General features: G+C 38.7%; 1 protein-coding gene across 8 annotated transcripts in view; it reads left to right on the top strand.

The window, feature by feature from the left end:
* Positions 1 to 24,711, top strand: part of SUSD1 (sushi domain containing 1) — a 325,163-nt gene that overhangs the window by 161,665 nt on the left and 138,787 nt on the right. For 4 of the 8 annotated variants that reach the window (XR_009552073.1, XM_060199947.1, XM_060199943.1 and 1 more), the window contains 2 exons: positions 3,721 to 3,814; positions 4,216 to 8,341. The exons of the other annotated variants lie outside the window; for them this stretch is intronic. Coding sequence is in view for 3 of the 4 variants with exons in the window: in XM_060199947.1 (XP_060055930.1) it covers positions 3,721 to 3,814; positions 4,216 to 4,230 (109 nt within the window). In the remaining variant the exon portion in view is untranslated. Of the gene's footprint in view, positions 1 to 3,720; positions 3,815 to 4,215; positions 8,342 to 24,711 lie in introns of those variants that run through there. 8 annotated transcript variants of the gene reach the window in all.

Raw genomic sequence — 24,711 nt, 5'->3', positions numbered from 1 at the left:
CCTGTAGCCTTAGAGCCTCAATACTAAAAGTCTTTTGCATAACCATTATGCTATTCTCCTGGCCCAGAAGTGTATGCTTTTTAATATTTTAATATAGTCACTTCTTCTATATATATAATTATAATAATTATTATTTGTCTTCAGGTATCACTGGGTCTTGGTACCAACACAAGGAATCCACTACTCTTGGTGGCTGTATATCCCTTTCCTTTCTGTTCTTTTTTTTCTTCTCCATTTTTTTGGCTAAGACAGAAATTGAGAGGGGAGGGGTAGATAGAGGGGAAGAGAGAAAGATAGACACCTGCATGCAGACCTGCTTCACTACTTGTGAAGCATCCCTGCTGCAGGTGGGGAGCTGGGCTCCAACCCGGGTCCTTGTGCTTCATACTACATGTGGTTAACTGGCTGAGGGCCCTTCTTTCTTATATTTTAAGGTTTTAACATTAATAATTATGCTTACATAATTTTTTCATCTTTTATTATTAGCCAGATACTTAGTTTGTTCTAATTATTTTAGTTTTCAATTTATGACTTTAGTTCATCTGGATTTTATTTTGGTATATAGAATAAGCCCTAGTTATCAAAATTAATATTTTCTAAATGACTAATCCATTTTCTCAACACTAATTATGAATGTTTCATTTTACCAAAGATATGAAATAGTGGCATAGCAATAGTATTGATAATAATTTACTGCTTACTCTTTGCCAGGCCCATTTCTAGCATTTTTAGCTCATTTATTTCTCATGATAAGCTTATAAAATAGGTACTAATGCTATCATCTGTATTATAACATTATGTTCCCATTATATCATTCCTCTGGAAAGCTGAGACACAAAATGACTGAATAGCTTGCCTAAAGTCACACAGGCAGTTATGGTGTTTATATACATATGTGGACAACTTTATTTCAGTATTTGATCCATTTGGGCTTGTTTTTAGGCTTTCTATAGATACTTTGTTCCAATATGTTAATTCCTATCTTGATGTTATGTTGTTTAATATCTGGTAATTCATGTTAGTTCTCTATTTTGTTTCATTACTTGGCTGTGCTTGCTGGTGTCAGCTAGCTTACAGAATCTCCAAAAGAACCAAATTGTTCTTCATTTGGTTGTAGAAATCTGAGTAGTGCTAATGAATAGAGCTTTCTATAACTGTAGAAACATTTTAAAGCTGCACTAACCAATATGGTTTCCATTAGCTACTGGGCACTTGAAATATATACTTGAAACTGAGCCCTGGAAATTATATGACCCAGAAAGTGACTTTTAAATTTAATAAATTTAAATTAATTTAGTTTTAAATAGCTACTTGTAAGTCATGGCTACTGAATTGGGCAGCACAAACTAAATTATAAAAAAAAAATGAGTTTGAACTATTCTAAATGCACTTTACTCATTGCTAGGGAAACAAATCATCTATTTTTTTGAGGGGAGGATAAGTTAAGTTCATAGGCTACTCTTTCTCCTCTCAAGTCCCTCCCCCCTTATAGTAACATATTTTTGCTATTGCTGTTTTCAGCTCATACAAGATTGCCCAAGGGGTGGGTCAGGGATATACCTAAGGTCTTGGCTAAAGGGGTATACAGAAAAATGAAGTAATAACAGAAGCCACAAATCATCTGAGAAAATTAAGACTTGGTTGGACTTCCTTACACTTACTCATAGTTTAGCAATAGATAGTTTTTCAGGTTTTCTTTTTCTTTATTTTTTTAAGCCAAAAGTAACACTGGTTTATAAAACTGTGTATGTTTTAGTACATGCTCATATTTCTGGCATGTATATATGTAACCATGCCCTTCAGCAAAGTATAAATATGTCCCTAGACTGATGCTTCTTATATTTTTACATGTGGAGTCAGCTGCTAAAATCTCTTTCTGATGGAACCATTGTACACAGACTTCTATCTTTCTAAAGAGGAACTGGAACTCTCATGTTCCTCTTTAGAGGCTACATGTTATCAGTCTGTACAGTTAAGGATTGGGCCTGCAGCCTTGATTCTGGGGGCCCGAGGACTTGGCCTACTCTGCTACTAAGAGTACTGGATCAGCATAGGGAAAATATGGCATTGTGGTTAAAAACAAAGAATCTAGCTTTAGTTTGAATTCTGGTTCTGTTATTTATTAGCAAGTGGCCTTGGCCAAGTCACTTAACCACTCTGTGCCTTAGATCCTCATCTATAGAATAGGAATAATAGTAGAGCTGAATTTGTACTGTTATAAAACTGGGCACTATTACTATGGTACCCACTGAGTGGTTAGAAAAGGTACAGTATCTGGCACAATGTAAGTGCTAAATAAGCTTGGAAATTAAAATGTGACTTTTAGCTTAGCACATGCAATCACTTGACTCAAATGTGTAACTCAAACATGAGTGTTTTCCATTTCAGTTTTTTTACGGTTCATTCATTCATTCATTCATTCATTCATTCATTCATTCATTCATTCATTCATAAGAGATAGAGCCAGACCATCACGCTGGCATATTCAATTCCAGGAATTGAACTTGAGACCTCATACTTGTAAGTCTAGTAATGTATCCACTATAAAACCTCCCAGACCACTCATTTCAGTTTATAACCAGGAATTTCACTGGAATTGGCATGTAATATACCCCAATAAGAACATAATACATTTTCCCAAGAAGTTTTACATCAATGTTCTTATTTTAGCCTCATGACAAAATGCTGACCAGAGTAGAGAGGTATCTTTCTTATTGACATCTAGGGAAAATGACAGATTACTTTATTTGATAGAATATTTTTTTGCTATATTTGACCACTAGAGCTAATTTTTGGAATGAAAACTCAAATGATATCAGGACTTCTGAAAAGCAAAAGGAAAATTGACCATAGGAGTCTACCAACAATAATTGACTTGAAACCCAATAGAGAACCATTAGAGCAACACAGTATACTCTACTTATATGATCAGTAAGATCAGCTTAAAAAAATCCCTGCACCGGGAGTCCGGTGATAGCACAGCGGGTTAAGCACACGTGGCAGGCACAAAGCGCAAGGACCGGCATAAGGATCCTGGTTCAAGCCCCCGGCTCCCCACCTTCAAGGGAGTTGCTTCACAGGTGGTGAAGCAGGTCTGCAGGTGTCTGTCTTTCTCTCCCCCTCTGTCTTCCCCATCTCTCTCCATTTCTCTCTGTCCTATCCAACAACGACGACATAAACAACAACTACAACAATAAAGCAACAAGGGCAACAGAAAAGGAATAAATTAAATAAATAAATTTTTTTTTTAAAAATCCCTGCACCCCCCCCCTTTTTTTGGTCAACCATTATGGCTGAGGCTTGGTGCCTTCAGGATGAATCCACTGCTCCTGGTGGCATTTTTTTCTTTCTACTTTATTTGGTAGGACAGAGAGAAAAAGGTAGACACCTGCAGAACCTCTTCATTGCTTGTGAAGCATCCCCCTTGCTGGTGGGGTGCAGGGTTTGAATCCAGCTCCTTATTCATGGTAATGTGTATACTTAATGGGGTATACTTCTACCTGGCCCCTTTTATGTCTCTGTTATAATGTGGTCTGATTTTTCAGATATATCCTAGATCTACATCTTCACGGATAATGGAGGGGACTCACAGGCAGTCTGGGAATTTCGGGGATGGCTTTGTTAAAAGGAACCAGGCTGTGTGTTAAAATGGGTTATGCACATCTTGGGAGGGTCATGGTTCCTGGCACTTTGGTCTCAGTGATTGCTTTTGTCCTGCAGATTCATCACTCATGCTTCAACAGATGGCAGGTGTTGGGCTGGGCTCCGTGGCTGTTGTGATTGTTCTCGCATTCTTCTCCTTCTTAGCAGTGTGGTATGTGAGACTGTCATTTTTGTGAAATGAGTGAAATGGAGGGAGGATGGGGTTGGAGTCATGAAGAACTGCTGGGATTGAGGAGAGCCAAAGGAAGTGTGGTGAAAGTTGTTCTGACCTCAATAGATGCTTGACAGGTGGAAGACATGTAACATGTGTGCTCAACCAGGTGTGCCATAGCTCAGCCCCAACAGGTGAAAGACATGAACATGTCTACAGCTCAGGATAGGAAAGGGGATGCTTCTCTGGCCCAGAACAAGAACAGAGATAGTGACAGCCAATCTCTTTATTCATGGAGTGATGACTGATCCCTCATGCTACTTCCCATGAGTCAGAGGCCAGCAGGGATGTATCATGAGAAAAATCTAAGTGTATCTTCCTCCTTTTTATCTCCATTGCAGATAGGAGCTGCATGAGGAATTGAACTACTGTTGGGGCTCATACTGTGGCAGTTTCTCTGGTGCCTATATAGATGTCACATGTCACTTCCATATAGTTGTATGTATGGACCTACAACTGTCTCCATTCACTGTTTGGCCTCATTCCTGTATTCACGATGGTGACTGACTCTACAGGATCCCCATGTGGAGAAAACTCAGGAACTGACAATGTCTTCACTGCTACAGGACCAGCTATATCTATGAACTTTAGACCCTTGATGCACTGTGTAATATTAACCACAAGTTGAAGGTCACATGGGCTGGACCTATATCTTGCACTGAATGATGCCTGAGAGTCCCTGTTGATGCTGAAAGCAAGTCTCTGCATTTTCCTCTATAGCACCTCTGTTAACCAACTCAGAATCCATTCTTTTAAAAGATGTAGTGAGATGGCCTTCACTTTGGGTTAGAATTTGACTTGATGAAGGAGACTGTTGAAACACTTGTTATATAGACAAGTATATAAAATACTTTAGGAGAGTGGTTCGGGAGGTGGTGCAGTGGATGAAGCATTGGACTCTCAAGCATGAGGTCCTGGGTTCAGTCCTTGGCAGCACATGTACCAGAATGATACCAGGTTTTTTCTCTCTTTCCTCCTTTCTTATTAATAAATAAAAAAAAAATACTTTGGAAGAGAGACCAGACAGTAGTGCACCTTGTAAAAGTGCACACATCGCCATGCCTGAGGACCTGGGTTCAAATTTGCAGTGTCACAAACATTGGAGCAGTGCTACAGGTGTCTCATTAGCTCACCGTTCTTTCTTCCTCTCTTCTTCTCTCTGTCTTTATCTAATAGAATAAAAAAATAAAAGCAAAAAAAAAAAAAAAAAAAGGCCACTGGAAATGGCAAACTCATTGTGCAGGCACTGAGTCCCAGAAATGACCCTGGTGGCAAAGAAGTAAGAATGAAAAGAATGAAAAGAAAGAAAGAAAGAAAGAAAGAAAGAAAGAAAGAAAGAAAGAGAGAGAGAAAGAAGGAAAGAAAGAAAGAAAGAAAGAGGAGAGAAAGGAAGGAAGAAATAAAGTGCTTCAGAACTAGATCTTCTACAACTAATTGACATACCAACTGGAATGCTTATTAGCCTGTCCACTCTAATAAGTTCACTGTAATGCTTATTAGCCAGTATTGCTTTGATAAAGTGTCTTGTGTCTTAATATGTTTTCAGAAACCTTAAGTCTTTATGCCAATATTTATTTTGTAATTTAAACTGCTTTCTTCTGCTACATGAATATTTATAGGAGACTTGGTTAATTTTTTAATTACTATTGCTAATAGGGGCTCCCCACCTGCATGACTCCTGGAAAACCTTTCTTTCAGTTTGATATAGACAGAAAGGAACAGACCAGGAGAGAGCGAGAGAGAGAGAGAGGAGAGACATCACAGCACTACTTCACTGTTTGTGGAGCTCCTTCTTGGTGCTATGTGTGGTGCTAGGGGCTTAAACCTGGATCCTTGAACATGGTTAAATGTGTACTCTACCTGGTAAGTTATCTATTGGTCCTGATTATTTTCTTTTTACTTTTTGCCATCAAGATTATTGCTGGCACTTGGTACCTACACAGCTCGATGTTTCCCAGCAGCTATTTTTTTTGCTTTTGCTTTTGCTTTTGCTTGAGGGTGAGAAACAGAGAAGGAGAGGGAAGCAGAGAAAAAGAGAGACAGACACCTGAAGCACTACTTCACTGCTCATGAGGCATCCTCCCTGCAGGTGGGGACCAGGGCCTTGAAACTGGGTCCTACCATATTGTAACAGTGATTGGTTAATTTTATTTTATTACTGAGTGTGTCCTAAAAGTGCTCTGTGCTTCCCATTAGGTTGGGTGGTAATGTAGTAACAGTGGTTTGGAACAGTATCAAGCCCATGACCAGAGTTCATGTGTGTTTACAGGAGAGTTAGGAACAATGTGAATGATGTGGGATTCCCTTTTATCTACAACATCAGTAACTATGACTGACTGTAACATGTACATGTTAAGCATTCCTAGGCCTATGCCTGTATGCTGGATTTATTGATGGAGTGTATTATATTTAATTTTTTAAAACCTTGAATCAGTGTTCTTTAACTTTCCTTCTTGACAACAACTTCAAAGTAAGAATCCACTGAAGAAGAAAGATTGTGACTTCTCTAAATTAGTGTTATCCTCCTACCTCTTTTCGATCTCTTTCTAGTCCTGGATAATAAGAGTATGAGGGTGGAAGAGGGGTGGGTGCACTGAACAGCCTCAGTGAGCATCATAAATTAATACATCTCTTGAATTGTGTGAAGTTGCCATCCTAAAAAAGTCTATATGGCATACCTGAGTATTCTCCACTAGCTTGCAGGGCGTTGGTGAGTATAGATTAGAACAGCTGGACATTGTGGGTAGATAAGGAGACAAAAATAGCAATAGAAACAGGTGAAAACCCTCCATGAACCTGCTTCACCCTGAGGGATCTTACCAACAGTGTATCCACTCAACTGGAAGAATCAGAAATTGGGCAATATATTCTAACAATTGGGTACTGAGTGTTTTAGGCAGCTTAGAGCCATTATAATTCCCTCTAAACTACCACCTCAGGAAAGGCCACAATATAGGATCAACATCTAGAACAGTTCTTTCTCTCAGGTGAGCTATAGAGTTCTCAATAGGTTACTACATATAGATTTCTACTTTTAATTTTCATGAACAATTCACATTGATCCTTTTTCAAGTTCTTTTACTGTAGTTGAAACATAGGTTAGGATATCCAGTGAGTAAGGATTTTCCACTGTCTGAAAAGAGAATCTAAGCCTCCATCCTTAGTTATTACTGGTTGGTAAATACCACTGGTGTTTATCCATTACACTTCTGATTTACAGCTCTAAAATTAACTGTAGGTAGAAGTTACAGTTGTGGGAGCTGGGCCGTAGCACAGTGGGTCAAGTGCACTTGCTGTGAAGCGCAAGGACCAGATTAAGGATCCAGGTTCTATCCCCCGGCTCCCCACCTGCAGAGGTTGCCTTGCAAGCAGTGAAGCAGGTCTGGAGGTATCTTATCTTTCCTCTTCTGTCTCCCCTCCTCTCTCTACTTCTCTCTGTCCTATCCAACAACAACAATAGCTATAACAACAATAACAACCACAACAAGGGCAACAAAATGGGAAAAAAAAAAAGCCTCCAGGAGCAGTGGATTCATAGTGGTGGCACCAAGACCCAGTGATAACCTTGGAAGGAAAAAAAAAGAGAGAAGTTACCATTGTCCACTTGAAAACTGTCATCAAAAAGGTGAAATTCTAACTGCTGAATATAACAAATCTCTGTTGAAAATAACTGAGTAAATACTGAGTAAAATATACTTCAGGGAACAGTGTAGGAATGTAAAACCAGTTCATGAGACAGTACTAAAATAGCAAAAACATGGACTTTTGTCACTTCCTCTAGTTGTTCCAGATTATAGCAGAGTTGCTCATTTGCAAAGAGGACATACCATTTTTCTGCTGTTTTCCTTAGTTTTCTCATTAGTATGAAGGCAGCATTAAATTCTTGAAATTCTTCTAAGTACCTCTACTACAATACTAATTTTTTTCTCCCTACATGAACTCCAGGTTAAGGGAGGAGGGCATCTCAGGAGAGTGAAAATTAGTCTGACTAGAGAGGGCATGGTCTTATCCAAGTACTGATCAAGTAGTGTTATGAAAATTCATAATGTATATTGATACCATCCCCACCAACAAAGGTCTGTGTCCCTCCCTTTTTATGCCCCCAGTGAAGCTGAACATTTACCCTCACCCTCCACCCAGAGTTTTTACTTTGGTGCTATACTCCAAACTCAATCAGATTCTGCTTTGAGTTTCCCTTTCTCTTCTTCTTTCTCAACTTCTGTTTATGAGTGGGATCATCCCATACTTGTCTTTGTCTTTCTGACAACTCAAAATGGGGGGATACAACTCAAAATGGGGATAAATGATGCTTGTGTCATAATATGCTTCTATAATTAATCAGCATGTCCTGGATAAATTTTGTCATGTCAATAATGACTTCACTAAATTTTGTATCACCATTTAACCAATATTCTGCTATGTATTGTACATTTGGAGTATCCAGATATTAATAAGGCTTATAGAAGTCCTTATAGCTGTATTCATTTATCACTTATACTAAATTCTTAGACATGAAATTGTTAGAAAAAAAATTTTCATTTTACATTTGCTACAGAATGTTAACATGATCTCACAGAAAGTTGTTACCACTCCCACTAACATTAACACTCCTATACAATACTGGGCATTGTTGATATTCTTAACATTGATTAATTGAGTAGGTGAAAATGATGCTTCCGTGTATTCTTTTCATTCTCTTGACTGTTTTACTTGCCTAAGATCATTTGTAATTCTGTCTTTGAGAAGTGCCTTTTTTCCAGTACTTGGCCTTTTTTTTTTTTTAAGCAATCTGAAAGTATTTTTGTATCATAGTAATTTATTTTTTTTTACTTTTAGTTGTGCATTTTTGCTTAAGAGAAATCTTCTGGTTTATCATTTCTCTTTTGTCCTTATTTGTGTCATACATGGCCACACAAATAATTTAAATTTGTTCCACCAAAAATTTACTTTAAGTTTTTATTTATAATATGGCAACACTGACAAGACCATAAAATAAGAGGGGTACCCACCACCAGAACTCTGTATCCCATCCCCTCTCCTCATAGCTTTCTTATTCTTTAACTCTCTGGGAGTATGGACCCAGGGTCATTATGGGGTGCACAAGGTGGAAGACCTGGCTTTTGTAATTGCTTCCCCACTGAATGTGGGCATTGGCAGGTCAACCCATACTCCCAGCCTGTCTCTCTCTCTTTCCCTAGTGAGGCAGAGTTCTGGGGAAGCAGGGCTCCCGGACATATTGGTGGGGTCATCTGCCCAGGGATATCTGGTTCTTTGCAACCAAATTTATCAGTCTTTTCCCTTGATTCCTGTTGTTAAGGTTCGGGGGCTCCAGCTGGCCGGGCTGGCGTCTCAGTGGTAGACAGAGACAGACTCGAGGACACACGGCTGGGCTGAGAAGCTGCAGTTTAATCTTTATTCACGAACGGGCAAATCACCACACCATGTGCTTCCCCATGTTTTTCCTTCCGGGGGTGCTGCTGGGACTCTGGACGTCCTTAGCATAGGGGGCAGGGAGAAAGCGGGGTGCGAAACTAGCAAGGGCCAAACCATTTATCTCAGAGGTAGGGGGAAGTGGGCCAAACCAACACGAAGAATACCAACAGATTCCATACTAAAAAAGGATTTTCTAGTTTCAATAAATACAATCTTGGAGGTGGAGCCAAGATGGTGACTTGGAAACAACAGCTGCCTTGAGCTCCAAACAGAAGCAGCTTACAACCTGGATAGGGTAGGATAATGGGCTGTCTGTAGGAGGGGGGTCAGGGTGACACCAAAAAAGAGTCCTATAACAACACTTTTGGGCTGGCAAACAGAGGCCAAAAGGACAAAGGAAAATCTTTTTGGCTTGATTATTTCTGAACTCACCCTTTCCCCCCAACCCAAAAACAGCTGCCAGGGGCTGGGCAGTTGCTCCTAGCAGACTTCCTGCTGAGCTATTTTCTTTCTTTTTTTTATGTTGACTCTTTTTTTTTAAATTAATTAATTTATTTTAAAAAGGAGACATTAACAAAACCATAGGATAAGAGGGGTACACCTCTACACAATTCCCACCACCAGATCTCTATATCCCATCCCCTCCCCTGATAACTTTCCCATTCTTTTCCCATTCCCTCAGGGAGTATGGACCCAAGGTCATTGTGGGTTGCAGAAGGTGGAAGGTCTGGCTTCTGTAATTGCTTCCCCGCTGAACATGGGTGTTGACTGGTCCATCCATACTCCCAATCTTCCTCTCTCTTTCCCTAGTAGGGTTGGTCACTGGGGAAGCACAGCTCCAGGACACACTGGTGGGGTCATCTGTGCAGGGAAGTCTGGTCAGCATCCTGCTGGCATCTGGAACCTGTTGGCTGAAAAGAGAATTACCATAAAAAGCCAAACAAATTGTTAACAATTATGGACCTAAGGGATGGAATAGTGCAGGTGAAGTGTTGGGGTACTCATTGCAGGCTATTGTGTACTTTTGCTTTCAGGTATATATTTTGCCCTAATTTATGGATAGGTGTGAACATATGCTTTATCTCAGGGGACCTGGTCTATATCTAGGTCTGGGGACTTTGTTAGGAAGTGAACCACCTGGAATGGAATGAATTAGAGAATACTATGAAAGGAAAGGTCTCACCCGAGTAATGAAGCTGAATGAAGGGTTGCCATTCCACACCTGAAGTCTCTGGACACAGTCTGAAGAGAAGCATGCTGAGGTGGCACTCATTGTGTTGATTAGGTCATGATCGGCAGATGCAATATTATTTGATATGATTTGAGAGAAGCATGCAGGAAAGTGAGCCCCACCCTAAGGTTTCAGTACTGGGGGAAATATAGGCTCTATAGTGGAAATGTGAGGTTCCTGCTGTCTTAGGGTTCAAGAAGACAATGGATAGTTATTGTTATCATCACATTATTTGGTAATTGGGTTAACTCTGAAAAGTCCCTTTGTTAGGATTTGCTGTATAATACCTAACATCTTGTATATAGCTGTGCCACTGGTTGCTTCTGTTCTCCCTGGTCTAGGTTTTTGAGAGAGTCAACATATAAAAGACTCAGCCTATGTATTAAAAAGACTTGGTCTGTGCTTTAAAAAGTTTGAGACATACATCAATTTTTTCCCTCTCATATTAATTAAATAGTGATTTATATGACTACAAATTAATAGAAGTGTACCTAAACACCATTCCCACCACCAAAAGACTGAGTCCCATACCACCCACCCAGCCCCACCCACCCGCTGCCCCAGGAAGCTGAATGTCCACCCTTACCCTCACTCCAGGGTTTTTACTTTGGTGCCCTACTCCAGATTTAGTCAAATCCTGCTTTTAGTTTCCCTTTCTGTTCTTTTTAACTTCTGTTGATGAGTGGGATTATCCCCATACCCATCTTTGTCTTTCTGACTTAGCTCACTTAACATAATTCCTTCTAGCTCCATCCAAGAGGGGTCAGAGAAGGTGGGTTCATTGTTCTTAATAGCTGGCTAGTATTCCATTGTGTATATATACCACAGCTTTCTCAGCCACTCATCTGTTGTTGGGCACCTGGGTTGCTTCCAGGTTTTACCTATTATGAATTGTGCTGCTATGAACATAGGAGTACACACATCTTTTTGGTTGGGTGTTATGGAATCCTTGGGCTATATCCCCAGGAGAGGAATTACTAGGTCATATGGAAGGGCCATGTCTAGCCTTGTGAGAGTTCTCCAGACTGCTCTCCACAGAGGCTGGACCAAGTTACATTCCCAACAACAGTGCAAAAGGGTTCCTCTGTCCCCACACTCTCTCCAGCATTTGTTGCTGCTGTCCTTTTTGATGTATGCCATTCTCACAGGAGTGAGGTAGTATCTCAATGTTGTCTTTATTTGCATTTCTCTGACAATCATCGACCTGGAGCAATTTTTCATGTGTTTGTTAGCCTTTTGGATCTCCTCTGAAGTGAATGTTTTGTTCATATCCTCTGCCCATTTTTTGATGGGGCCATTTGCTTTTTTGTTGCTAAGTTTGCTGAGCTCTTTGTATATTTTGGTGATTTAGTCTCTTGTCTGATGTATGGCATGTGAAGGTCTTCTCCCATTCTGTGAGGGGTCTCTTTGTTTGTGTGATAGTTTCTTTGGCTGTGCAGAAGCTTTTCAGTTTGATGTAGTCCCCTTGGTTTGTTTCTGCTTTAGTCTTCCTTGCAATTGGGTTTGTTTCATCAAAGATGTCCTTGAAGTTTAGGTGGGAAAGTGTTCCACCAATATTTTCCTCTAAGTATTTGATAGTTTCTGGTCTGTCATCCATGTCCTTGATCCATTTGGAGTTGATTTTTGTTTCTGGTGAGATAAGGTGGTTCAGTTTCATTCTTCTGCATGTTTCAACCCAGTTTTCCCAGCACCATTTATTGAAGAGGGCCTCCTTCCTCCATTTAATACTTTGGGCCCATTATCAAAGATTAGATGTTTATAGGTGTGGGTGTTTAGTTCTGGGCTTTCAATTCTGTTCCACTGGTCTATGTGCCTATTTTTTTTCCAGTACCAGGCTGTTTTAATGATGTTGGCCTTATAATATAGTTTGAGATCTGGGAGCGTGATGCCTCCATTTCTGTTTCTTTTCTTCAAGATGGTTTTTGCAATTCTAGGTGTTTTCTGGTTCCAGATAAATGATTGTAGTTTTTGTTCTATTCTCTTAAAGAAACTTGATGGAACTTTGATGGGTATCGTGTTAAATTTGTATATGGCTCTGGGGAGAATATTCATTTTGATGATAATTCTTCCGGTCCATGAGCATGTGATGTCTTTACATTTCCTGGTATCAGTTTCTATTTCCTTGAATAGAAACTCATAGTTTTCAGTATACAATTCTTTCACTTCTTTGGTCAGCTTTATTCCTAGGTATTTTATTGATTTTGCTGCAACAGTTAATGGGAGTAATTTCTGAATGTCTTCTTTACCAAAATTCCTGGCTCACCAGTGGTGTCATTCCAAGACTTTTTCTTTTTGTCCTTTTTTTTTTTTTTAGGTGGTTGGATCTCTATTTGAGTGACAAAATACCTGAGCAATCAGAGCCTCAGTCCTGTCTGGGAAAGTCTACTTGTTGGAGGTTTTTTTTTATTTTTTCATACTTCTTATAAATGGCTGTTTTTGCTTAGGCAAGCTCCAGCAGACTGACTGCTGTTTTTTTTTTTTTTTTACTTCATTCTATTATTATTACTATTATTATGTACAAGTGTCCCTTTTCCCTTCTCCTCCTTCAGGTTGACCAAAATTAACAGTTGTTGCTTTTTTTTTTTTCCAATTGATAGGTGACTGAGTGTCCTATCCATTGTGAGAGGAACGTATTTCTCTCCACTTTCCTTTTACTATCCTCCTAGCTAATTAAAAAAAAAAAAAAACAACCTTTCACTGCTTCTTTGTTTTCAATTTTCTTACTTCTTTTGCTTTCTGATTCACTGATATTTATTTGGGAATTATTTTGTGGAAGAAATCTGACTCAGAGTGGACTGTGTGTGTGTATGTCTTTCCTATTTCCCTTTCTCCTCTTGCTATCCCTGGAATTTACAGTGGACAGTAGATTTTCATAATTGCTATTCTTGCTCTCTCTTTTTTCCTTTTTCTTTTTCTTTTGGTTTGGGTGCTATTTTTTCTTGGACTGGTGGTGCTGTTTTGATATTGTTGTAATTTCTGATATTTCTGACTGTACTTGTGAAAGGGCTTTAGTATAGCATGGCTTGTACTCAAAACACAACAACTGAAGAACAACAGAACAGAAAAATAAAAAACACATCAATAAAAAAATGGTTAAATTAAGAACAAATAAAACTGCTACCACAATTAATCAGGACAGGAGCCCAAAAGAAACTCCAAATCAGTCAGAAGTAACCATAGCTATGAAAAGTATGCAAACAATAATAAACCTGATAATCACAGAAATGAAGACAACTATGGAGGAAAGGGCTCCCAGAATTAGGGAAGCAACAGATGAGACCCTCAAGGAAAATACTAGCTATCTTGAAGTAATTAGAGAACTGAAAGCTGATACAGCTGAGCTAAAAGGGCAATTAGCAGAACAAGCTAATACTATAACTGAACTGAAAGTTATATAAGACTAACAGAAGCAGAAAACAGAATTAGACAGAGGATGAGCTAGAGAAAACAAAGAAATAGGTAAAAGAGCTCAAAAGGAGATTGAGAGACAATGAAAAAAACAACAGAGACATATGGGATGATCTCTAAAGAAGTAACATTTGTATAATTGGCCTGCCAGAAGAAGGGGAAGTAAACACCCTAGAGGAAATAATAGAAGAAAACTTCCCAAACCTAAGCAACAGAAAGAACATTAAGGTTCAAGAGGCCCAGAGAGTCCCAAACAGAAGCAATCCAGACCTGAAGACACCAAGACACATTATAGTTACAATGAAAAAAAGTAAGGATAAAGAAAGGATCCTAAAGGCTGCACGAGAAAAACAAAAAGTCACACATAGGGGAAAACCCTTAAAACTATCAGCAGACTTCTCCACTCAAACTCTAAAAGCCAGAAGACAATGGCAAGATATCTATCGAGCCCTCAATGAAAAAGGGTTTCAACTAAGGATCGTATATCCTGCTAGACTTCACTCAAACTAGATGAAGGGATCAAAACCTCAGACAAGTAACAGTTAAAGGAGGCAACCATCACCTAGCCTGCCCTGAAAGAGGTTCTAAAAGAGCTCTTATAAACAAGAACATCACCATACTACTTGCCACATATCAGAGAAAATAAAAAATCATTGAATAATGGCACTGCAATACCTTAAATCCATAATATCAATAAATATCAATGGCATAAACTCACCCATTAAAAGGCATTGGGTGGGAGGATGGATCAGAAAACATAACCCAACTATATGCTGCTTGCAAGGATCCCACCTGACCCAACAAGACAAACACAGACTTAAAGTGAAAGGATGGAAAACTATCATACAGGCTAATGGACCACAAAAAGGGCAGAAACAGCCATTCTCATCTCTGACACCATAGACTTTCAATTAAATAAAGTAATAAAAGATAGGCAAGGCCATTACATAATGATTAGAGGATCAGTCAACCAAGAAGATTTAATATCTTTGCACCCAACAAGTGACCTTCTAAATACATCAAACACCTACTGAAAGACCTACAAAAATACATCAGTAGTAATACAATAATAGTGGGAGACTTCAGCACGCCAGTAATTTCTCTCCTAGGGATATACTCCAAGGACTCCATAATACCCAACCAAAAAGATATGTGTACACCCATGTTCATAGCAGCACAATTAGTAATAGCTAAAACATGGAAGTAATCCAGGTACCCAACAACAGATGAGTAGCTGAGAAAGTTGTGGTATATATGAACAATGAATATATATAGAACAATGAATTCACCTTCTCTGACCCATCTTGGATGGAGCTAGAAGGAATTATGTTAAGTAAGCTAAGTCAGAAAGATAAAGATGAATATGGGATGATCACACTCATAAACAGAAGTTGAGAAAGAACAGAGAGGGAAACTGAAAGCAGGATTTGACTGAATTTAGAGTATGGCATCAAAGTAAAAACCCTGGGTTGAGTGTGAGGGTGGATGTTCAGCTTCATGGGGTGGAGGTGGTGTTGGTTGTTGGGGTGGTTGGGATGGGACACAGTCTCTTGGTAGTGGGAATGGTGTTTTTATGTAAACTTAATTTGTAGTCATAAAAATCACTAATTAATATGAGGGGAAAATTTGATTGAATGTCTCAAATTTTTTAATGCATAGACCATAGGTTGAGTCTTTGATATGCTGACTCTCTTAAAAGATTAGACCAGGGAGAATAGAAGCTACCCATGGCACAGCTATATACAAATAATATCAAAGGACATAAATTATGGTGATATTGTGTATGATACAGCAAATCCTAACAAAGGGATTTTCCAAGTTAACCCAATTGCCAAATAATATTATAGCAATAACTATCTATTGCCTTCTTAAACCCTAAGACAGCAGGAACATCCCACTTCCTCTATAAATCCTATATTTCCCCAGTCCTGGAACCTCTAGAGTGGGGCTCACTTTCCTGCATGCTTCTCTCAGTTCATACCAAATGATATTGCATCTGCTGATCCCAACCTAATAAATGCAGTCTTTTATTTTAAATGTCTAAGTCTTTAATTCATCTTCAGTTTCTTTGTTTTAATAAGGAGTGATGTGGGGGGCAATGTTTTATGTTGTTGCTAGGTGGCTTGAAAAGTTTTTGTAATAATATTCATTGACCGTTATTTCTCCGAGTGATTTGAATCATATACGGGTCATATACTGAAGTCTGTTTCTGAACTTTCTCTTTTGCTTTCCAAATCTATTTCTGTGTCTGTACCACCTGCTATAACTTTTAATAGATTTCTTTTTTCCTTTAAAGGATATTATTTTGGTGTTGAATTTATTTCTGTGTCAGTACCACCTGCTATAACTTTAAATCGGTTTTTTTTGCCTTTAAAGGATATTATTATGTTGTTAAAAATTCTTCTCCTTTTAAATTAGAGATTTAACAGAGTTTTATAAAAATTATGAGATTTCAGGGGTATAATTTCACAGTCACATGGTTTGTGTGAGTCACCATACCCTCTATCAAATTTTATTTTTCTTACTGTTATATTTGGGGTGGGGTTAGTGGTTTATACACAGTTGGTAAAATATGGGTATGGTTTCTCATCTCCCTGTGATTGATATCTATAAATCATTCTTATTCCTAACTTAAGTCCTTTTTAACCATTATGTACCAAGACCCCAAAGCCCCCCAAGTCTCATTCCTTTCCCTTCTTTCCCTTCTTTCTTTTATGCTTTGGTACAGTACACCACAAAATTCATGATTTTATATCAAGTAAAAGTAAGTTTATTACCCATTTGCTGTTCATTCTCAGAGCCATTTCAGAATTTATTATATATTTATTTATGTGTATTTTTTATTATATGTAAACTGTTTGGTTATTTGGTCAAGTTACACCTACATAGTAATAATTTTATTGGAACTATGTTTAACAAAAAAGCTCACCCAGTGACCCATCCTTCTGTCAACCCTTCCCTTTTTTCTTTTTTCAGTTTTTTAGAACTTTGACCAAAACAAAACAAGTTCAACTGGGAAGGCAAAGAATGTGAAAATACAGTTCTTGGGGGGGGGGGGGCGGAAATAATATCAGTGATTCTGAAACACAATGAAAGATACTCACTTTTAAGAAAAAAGCAAATTAGGTGTCATTTCTGTTATCATTTTTAGAGAGATCTAGAAATTTGACAGTGTATTATTTTTAGAAGATCTGGTGAAGAAATGGGCCCTCAAATATTGTTATTGAGAATATAGATGGTACAGCCTCTATGGAAGGAAACTTGGCAAATGCTTACATAACCTTTGCTCTGGACTCATTTCATGAACTAACATGCATATGTTTAAAATGACACATGTAGAGGGTCATTCATTGTGGCTCAGTTTATAATAACAAAAACCAAGAAACAACCCAAATGTTTCTTAGAAGAAACTAGTTAAAGGGACAATGATAGGAAATAATGGAATTTCGTGCAACTGTTAAAAGGAATTAACTCCATACATTGATATAGAGGAACCTTTAAGATGTATATTAATAAGAAAAGGAAAGTAGGAAGTGTTTATGGTTTCTTTTGTACAAGAATAAGGGAATAATAATTCAATTTTATAAAGAAACACCAAGGCTGAGGAGATAGCATAATAGTTACACAAAATAACATTTTCCATTTTTTTATTAGTGATTTAATACTGACTTAATTTTTTAAATATTTATTTATTCCCTTTTGTTGCCCTTGTTGTTTTCTCATTGTAGTTATTATTGTTGTTGTTATTGATGTCTTTGTTGGATAGGACAGAGAGAAATGGAGAGAGGAGGGTAAGACAGAGGGGGAGAGAAAGACAGACACCTGCAGACCTGCTTCACCACCTGTGAAGTGATTCCCCTGCAGGTGGGGAGCCAGGGCCTCAAACCGGGATCATTAAGCTGGTTCTTGCGCTTAGTGTCACTTGCGCTTAACCCGCTGTGCTACCGCCCGACTCCCAACTTAATTTTTTTTATTTAAATTTCTTTATTGGGGGATTAATGGTTTATAGTTGACAGTTAAATACAATAATTTGTAAATGTATAATATTTCCCAGTTTTCCACATAAACAATTCAACTCCCACTAGAACCTCCTCTGCCTTCATGATCCAGGACATGAGCCCTCCACTCTACCCCAGAGTCTTTTACTTTGGTGCAGTACACTTGACTTACAAAATTATGAGATAAAAAGTGTATAATTCCATATCATTCCCACTACCAGAGTTCTGTGTCCCCCTTCCTTCTATTGGACACAGCAATAGTTCTATCAAGGTCACAAATATGGGCTGATTAATATTTCTATAACTATATTTATATATATTTGCCCACCTTTTCTATGGTCCTGCCTTCTCTTCCTTTCTAAGTTACACCTGCACCTATTACTACTTCCAACTGCCCTTTCTTTTTTTCTTCTTCTCTCTCTGGGTCCTGATGGAATTAGAGTTCAGAAACCTCTCATTATTTCCCCTACCATTTCTCCCCAAGGTTATTTTTGGGGTGCAGAAGGTGGGAGTTCTAGATTCTATAATTGCTTCTCTGTTGGACATAGGCTTTATTTATCAAGTCAATTCATACCCCACAGCCGGTTTCTTTTATTTGTTTGTTTGTTTATTTATTTATTTAATATTTTATTTTTCCTTTATGTGATTAGTGGTTTACAGTCAACAGTAAATACAGTAGTTGGCACACATGTAATATTTCTCAGTTTTCCACATAACAAGCTAACCCCCTTCCCCGGTAATCCTCCAGGTAATCATGTTCCAGGACCTGAACACCCCCCTAAGCCCTCACCAGCCCTGTACTTTGGTGCAATACACCAAAACCAGTCCAAGTTCTGTTTTGTGTTTTCCCTTCTATTCTTATTTTTCAACTTCTGTCTAGGAGTAGGATCATCTCATATTCATCCTTCTCTTTCGGGCTGATAAGATAATCACTTAACATGATAATCACTTACCATGATTTCTTTAAGCTCCATCCAAGATGAGGTGAAGAAGGTAAATTCACCATTTTTAATAGAGTAGTATCTGTTGTAGGACAACTAGGTAGCCTCCAAGTTTTGGCTATTACAAATTGTGCTGCTATGAACATAGGTATACATACACAGATCTTTTTGGATGAGTGTGTTTGGTTCCTTAAGATATATTTTCCTGTAGAGAAGAATTGCCAGGTCATAGAGTAGGTCCACTTTATATATATTTTCCCTTTTGTTGCCCTTGTTGTTTTTTATTGTTGTTGTAGTTATTATTGTTCTTACTGATGTTGTCATTGTTAGATGGGACAGAAAGAAATGGAGAGAGAAATGGAAGACAGGGGGAGAGAAAGACGCCTGCAGACCTGCTTCACCACCTGTGAAGTGACTCCCCTGCAGGTGGGGAGCTGGGGGCTTGACTTGGGATCCTTACACCGGTCCTTGTGCTTCGCACCAAATGCACTTAACCTGCTATGCTACCGTCCAACTCCCATCGGTCCACTACTAACAGTCTGAAAGTTCTCCAGACTGTTCTCCACAGGGTTTGGACTAACTTGGATCCCCTCAGAAATACGCCCACAACCTCTCCATCATTTGTTGTTGCTATCCTTTCTCATTTATGGCAATCTCACAGGAGTGAAGTGGTATCTCAGTGTTGTCTTTATTTGCATTTCTCTGACAATCAATGACCTGGAGCATTTTTTTCATGTTGGCCATTTGGATCTCTTAAGTGGTGAATATACTGTTCATATTCTTTTCTCTACCCATTTTTGGATTGGGTCATTTTTTGTTGTATATATTTTTCACTTTATGAGAGAAATGATGTTTTCAACATCTATACCATAATTTAAATAATTAGCAGAATTTTCCATAGAAGTGAAAGTGCAAAAGCCTTTTCCTGATTTACATTTTATGATTTTTTTGGAATTTTTAAACAAAAGATAAAATAACATCAAAGTAACCTATATTTTTCAAACTGGGATAGATAATGTATTCCACGTAATACTACCTTATTCTAAGATCCTTTGATTTATTTTTTAATATGTCTTCTCTTAAAATATTTGCTAGTGGGAGTCGGGCGGTGGCGCAGTGGGTTAAACGCACGTGCCGCAAAGCGCAGGGACCAGCGTAAGGATCCCCGGTTCGAGCTCCCGGCTCCCCACCTGCAGGGGAGTCGCTTCACGGGCGGGCGGTGAAGCAGGTCTGCAGGTGTCTATCTTTCTCTCCCCTCTCTCTCTGTCTTCCCCTCCTTCTCTCCATTTCTCTCTGTCCTATCCAACAACAAAGCAACGTCAACAATGGCAATAATAACAGCAACGAGGCTGCAACAACTAGGGCAACAAAAAGGGGGAAAAATGGCCTCCAGGAGCGGTGGATTCATGGTGCAGGCACCGAGCCCAGCAATAACCCGGGAGAAAAAAAAAATTGCTAGTTATAAAAGAAGTTCTTTTTTGGGTAATAGAAAAACTTACAACAATAATAACTACAACAATAAAACAACAAGGGCAAAAAAGGGAATAAATAAAATAAATATTTAAAAATATATATAAAAAAAATTTTAAAAAGGGAGTCGGGCTGTAGCGCAGCGGGTTAAGCGCAGGTGGCGCAAAGCACAAGGACGGGCATAAGGATCCCGGTTTGAACCCCGGCTCCCCACCTGCAGGGGAGTCGCTTCACAGGCGGTGAAGCAGGTCTGCAGGTGTCTATCTTTCTCTCCTCCTCTCTGTCTTCCCCTCCTCTCTCCATTTCTCTCTGTCCTATCCAACAACGACAACAATAATAACTACAACAATAAAACAACAAGGGCAACAAAAGGGAATAAATAAAATAAATATTTAAAAATATATATATAAAAAAGAAAAACTTGTTTTAATTTTGTCTTAAGTATTTCAATGTAGTATTGCAATACTAAAAGCTTGAAAAAATACTAGAGTTCAAAACAATATGTTTCTTATCTATCAGTTTTTATCACAGCATATGTATTTGTAAAATATTTTTCAAACTATATTTGAAGGAGACACCTTTATAAACTAACACAATTTAATTTACTTATCACCTTTGCACTGATTTATTTATATACAATGTACTTAATTGCAAATATGCATTTGATAAAGTATGGGTGTAATCTCATTATGCAAGTAACTTTCCCAATGTAGTTTAGGAGAGCAAAGTTGTCTCTTGGAGTTAGGGAAAATGATTAACATAGTGTTCTGAATTAATGAGTACTTCAATGCATAGTCAGTCATTTTTTTTTCTTAATTGAAAACTAGCCAATTAGTCTATATTAGTTTGCATATCAAACTATTTAATAAAAACACTGTATAACCAATCTACTGATCTCTTCATGTATTTTGATCATTAGTCCTGTTTTAATTTTATTTTTAAATTTTTAAAAATATTTTTATATCACAGAATTACATGTTGACAGGGGTTTGAATCTATACCATTCCCACCACCAGGGTTCTGAATCTTCATTCTCCTCACTGTAATCCACCACAGTTACCCCTAAGTTTTAGACATGGGCCAACCATCTTCTCTACAACTATGTCCACATTTATACATAGTTGCCCCTTCTTTTTCTGATTCAATCCTCTCTTTTTTCTTTTCTATCTTTAAAAAAAATTTTTTTTATTATCTTTATTTATTGGATAGAGAAAGTCAGAAATTGAGAGGGAAGGGAGGGATAGAGAGGGTGAGAGACAGACACCTGCAGCCCTGCTTCACCACTTGTGAAGCTTTCCCCCTGCAGGTGAGGACCGGGGGCTCGAACCTGGGTCCTTGCACATTGTAACGTGTGCGCTCAATCAGGTGCGCCCCCTCTTTTCTATCTTTTTTAATGATAAGCCACTTATGACATCATAACTACCTCCCTATGTCCCTCTCCTTTTCCTTTTCTCTCTCTGGGTGCTGATGAAGCTGGAGTGCAGAGTCCTCTTATCTTCATCCTATTACTACTCCCCCATCACTTCTCCACCACTGGGAGTGTGGATCAAGGTTTTTTATGGGGAGCAGAAGGTAGGAGTTCTGGCTTCTGTAGCTGCTTCTCCACTGAGCATGGTTACTGACAGGTTGATCCATACCCCCAGCCTGTTTCTTTCTTTTTTTAAATATTTATTTATTTATTCCCTCTTGTTGCCCTTGTTATTTTTATTGTTGTTGTAATTATTGATGTTTTCATTGTTGGATAGGACGGAGAAAAATGGAGAGAGGTGGGGAAGACAGAGAGAGGGAGAGAAAGATAGATACCTGCAGACCTGCTTCACTCCTTGTGAAGTGGTGCAGGTGGGGAGCCGGGGGCTTGAACCAGGATTCTTACGCCAGTTCTTGCACTTCGCACCACCTGTGCTTAACCCGCTGCACCACTGCTGGACTTCCATCCTTCAGCCTGTTTCTATCTTTCCCTAGTGGACCAGAGCTCTGGAGATGTGGTGTGAGGGTCCAGGACACACTGGTGAGGTTGTCTGCCAAGAGAAGTCAGGATGGAATCATGGTAGCATCTGTAACTTGGTATCTGGAAGGTGGCATGGCCTAAGTTGAGACAAGATGGTTAATGAACAGGAACCAAAAGTAGGATCAGAGCAGATGAGATTAGGGAGTTTAGGGTAGAAGAAACCATTTTAGGCATGTTCCTGGGGGTATACAACTATAGTAGTTTTGCTTGAGTTTTGTTGCTAGCTTGAGGTTGGATGTGAATATTGTCTGAGAGAATGGTGTTAGAGTGGAGAAAAGGACTATAAAGTTGGATTAGGGAAGGGAGTAGCTCCCATTCCTACAAAAAAAAAAAATTCTGTGGCTAAAATTAACTATTTACCTTCATCCACCTGCTCCAGGGTCCATATGTAAATGCATATTATATTTAGCACCAGAGCCTGTATAGCCTCTAAGTCCCTGTTGGTCTGAGCTTATAGTTCATGGTCATATCTGAGGACCATTGCAGACTACACTCATTTCAGGACCAATCTTTTTCAAGTGGTAGGGTAGGAGACCCCCAGCCTCCCTTCAGAGACTGGAGCTATCCCTATCATCATTGCTTTATGGTCCTGAGAGGGACCACAGGATGCTGTTCCTTATGGAAGCAACCAGAGGTACTGGAGAGAGGTTCCCTTTAGAGTTTGAGGCCCATCATATGTGTATGGGAATCCAAGGATTCCCTAACTAGGGCCCCAGATGATCATATGGTGTGATATTGGCCTAACAGTCCATTATTAAGTGGACCCTTCCTTATCTTACCCTTATTTTGCCCTTATCCAACTTTTGTAGTCCTCTCTTTATCTGATTATCTTAGATTTCTCTCAGTTGTTTAGGCATTGAGTATCATTGAGTATCATTTGTTGATCCCAGCCAGAGTTAGGTTTTGGGGATCTGTCCTTTTTGAGCCTTTCTGCTAGGCTTTCTGCTAGGCTGTCCTTCTAATTTGGTCTAAATCCAATCAATTACAGAATTTATGATGCACTTTTACTTTGAGTTATATGATTGCCCCGTGTTTATGGATGTGTGTACACTTGTATCCAGTACCTTAAACACTAGCCTAATCTGGTATCTGTTACTTAGTTAAATGATGTGCCATCTAACTTGGATGTAGGTAGTCCCATGTGTTAGGAAAGGTCTCACCAGATTTGAAGAGTTGTGAGGTTGACTTCTTAGGCTGGTATCTCTGATTGCAGTCCACAGTAGGATTTCAATAGCAGCATAATGTGGAGTGGCAGCACCAGTAGTGATTTGGTTGAAGTTGACAAAGTTGGTATGTTGGTAAGGAATCATAAAGAAGGAATTTCAAGAAGTATGGACATATCCTAGAGGTACCAGGACTAGGAGAAATGCAGGTCTTAAAGAGGATTCAAGGGGTTTCTGATAGATAGTCTTAAGACTGATAGAGTTAAAATATCAATAATTAATTATTATAGCCAGGTTAGTTGGGGGTTTTTGTATTTATATTAGTATACTTGACTTCACTATGATTTGAACCCTTTTAGCGTTATCTTAACCTCTTTGTCTTTTAAATACTTACAAGGTCAAAAGGTCTTGATTTGTCTGGTCTAAAGCTATAGTTGATTTAGATGTTTGCAGAGCTTTATTTTCAAATACATTTTTAGAGATCCATAAACAATCCCCTTATCAGAGTTTGATCATTTTGCAAATCTAAGATAAATATTAGAAAGAGCTAGTATTTGTGCTTAGGGCTATGGTCTAGGCAGTTGGGGAACTTGAGATATTAAATTTATTCACCCTCCCACATGTCATATTGTTATTGATAGGACTAAATAGTGATAGGACAAGAGTTTCACATCTTCCCTGCCACCAAAAGTCTGTGCCTTCCTCCCTCCCCCTAGGTAACCACTATAGTTTTCCCAATTTAAATATGGGTTGTGTTGTGTCTTGTTGTTTAGTATAGGTATATGTGTTCAGTTCTCTAAATTTCATATATGAGTGAGACCATCCTATAGTTATCCTTTCCCTCCTTGCTTATTTCACTAAGCATAATATTCTCAAGTTTCATCCATTTTATCCGAAAGGATGTAAAATCATCTTTCTTATTGCTGAGTAGTATTCCATTGAGTATATGTCCCATAACTTTTTAACCAGTCATCTGTGGAGGGACATTTTGGTTGCTTCCAAAGTTTTGCTATTGTAGATAATGCGGCTATGAACATGCTGAAGTAGTGATATTATCTCTTTTGTATAAATGCCTAGGAGTGGGATTGCTGGGTCATAAGGTATTTCCATCTGTATTTGCTTAAGGATTCTCCATACTGTTCTCCATAATGCTTTTACCAGTTTGCATTCCCACCAGCATTAAAG

This window comes from Erinaceus europaeus, chromosome 10 (assembly GCF_950295315.1).
Source record: "Erinaceus europaeus chromosome 10, mEriEur2.1, whole genome shotgun sequence".
Lineage (NCBI taxonomy): Eukaryota > Metazoa > Chordata > Mammalia > Eulipotyphla > Erinaceidae > Erinaceus > Erinaceus europaeus.
This window is presented reverse-complemented; position numbering and strand designations above follow the sequence as displayed.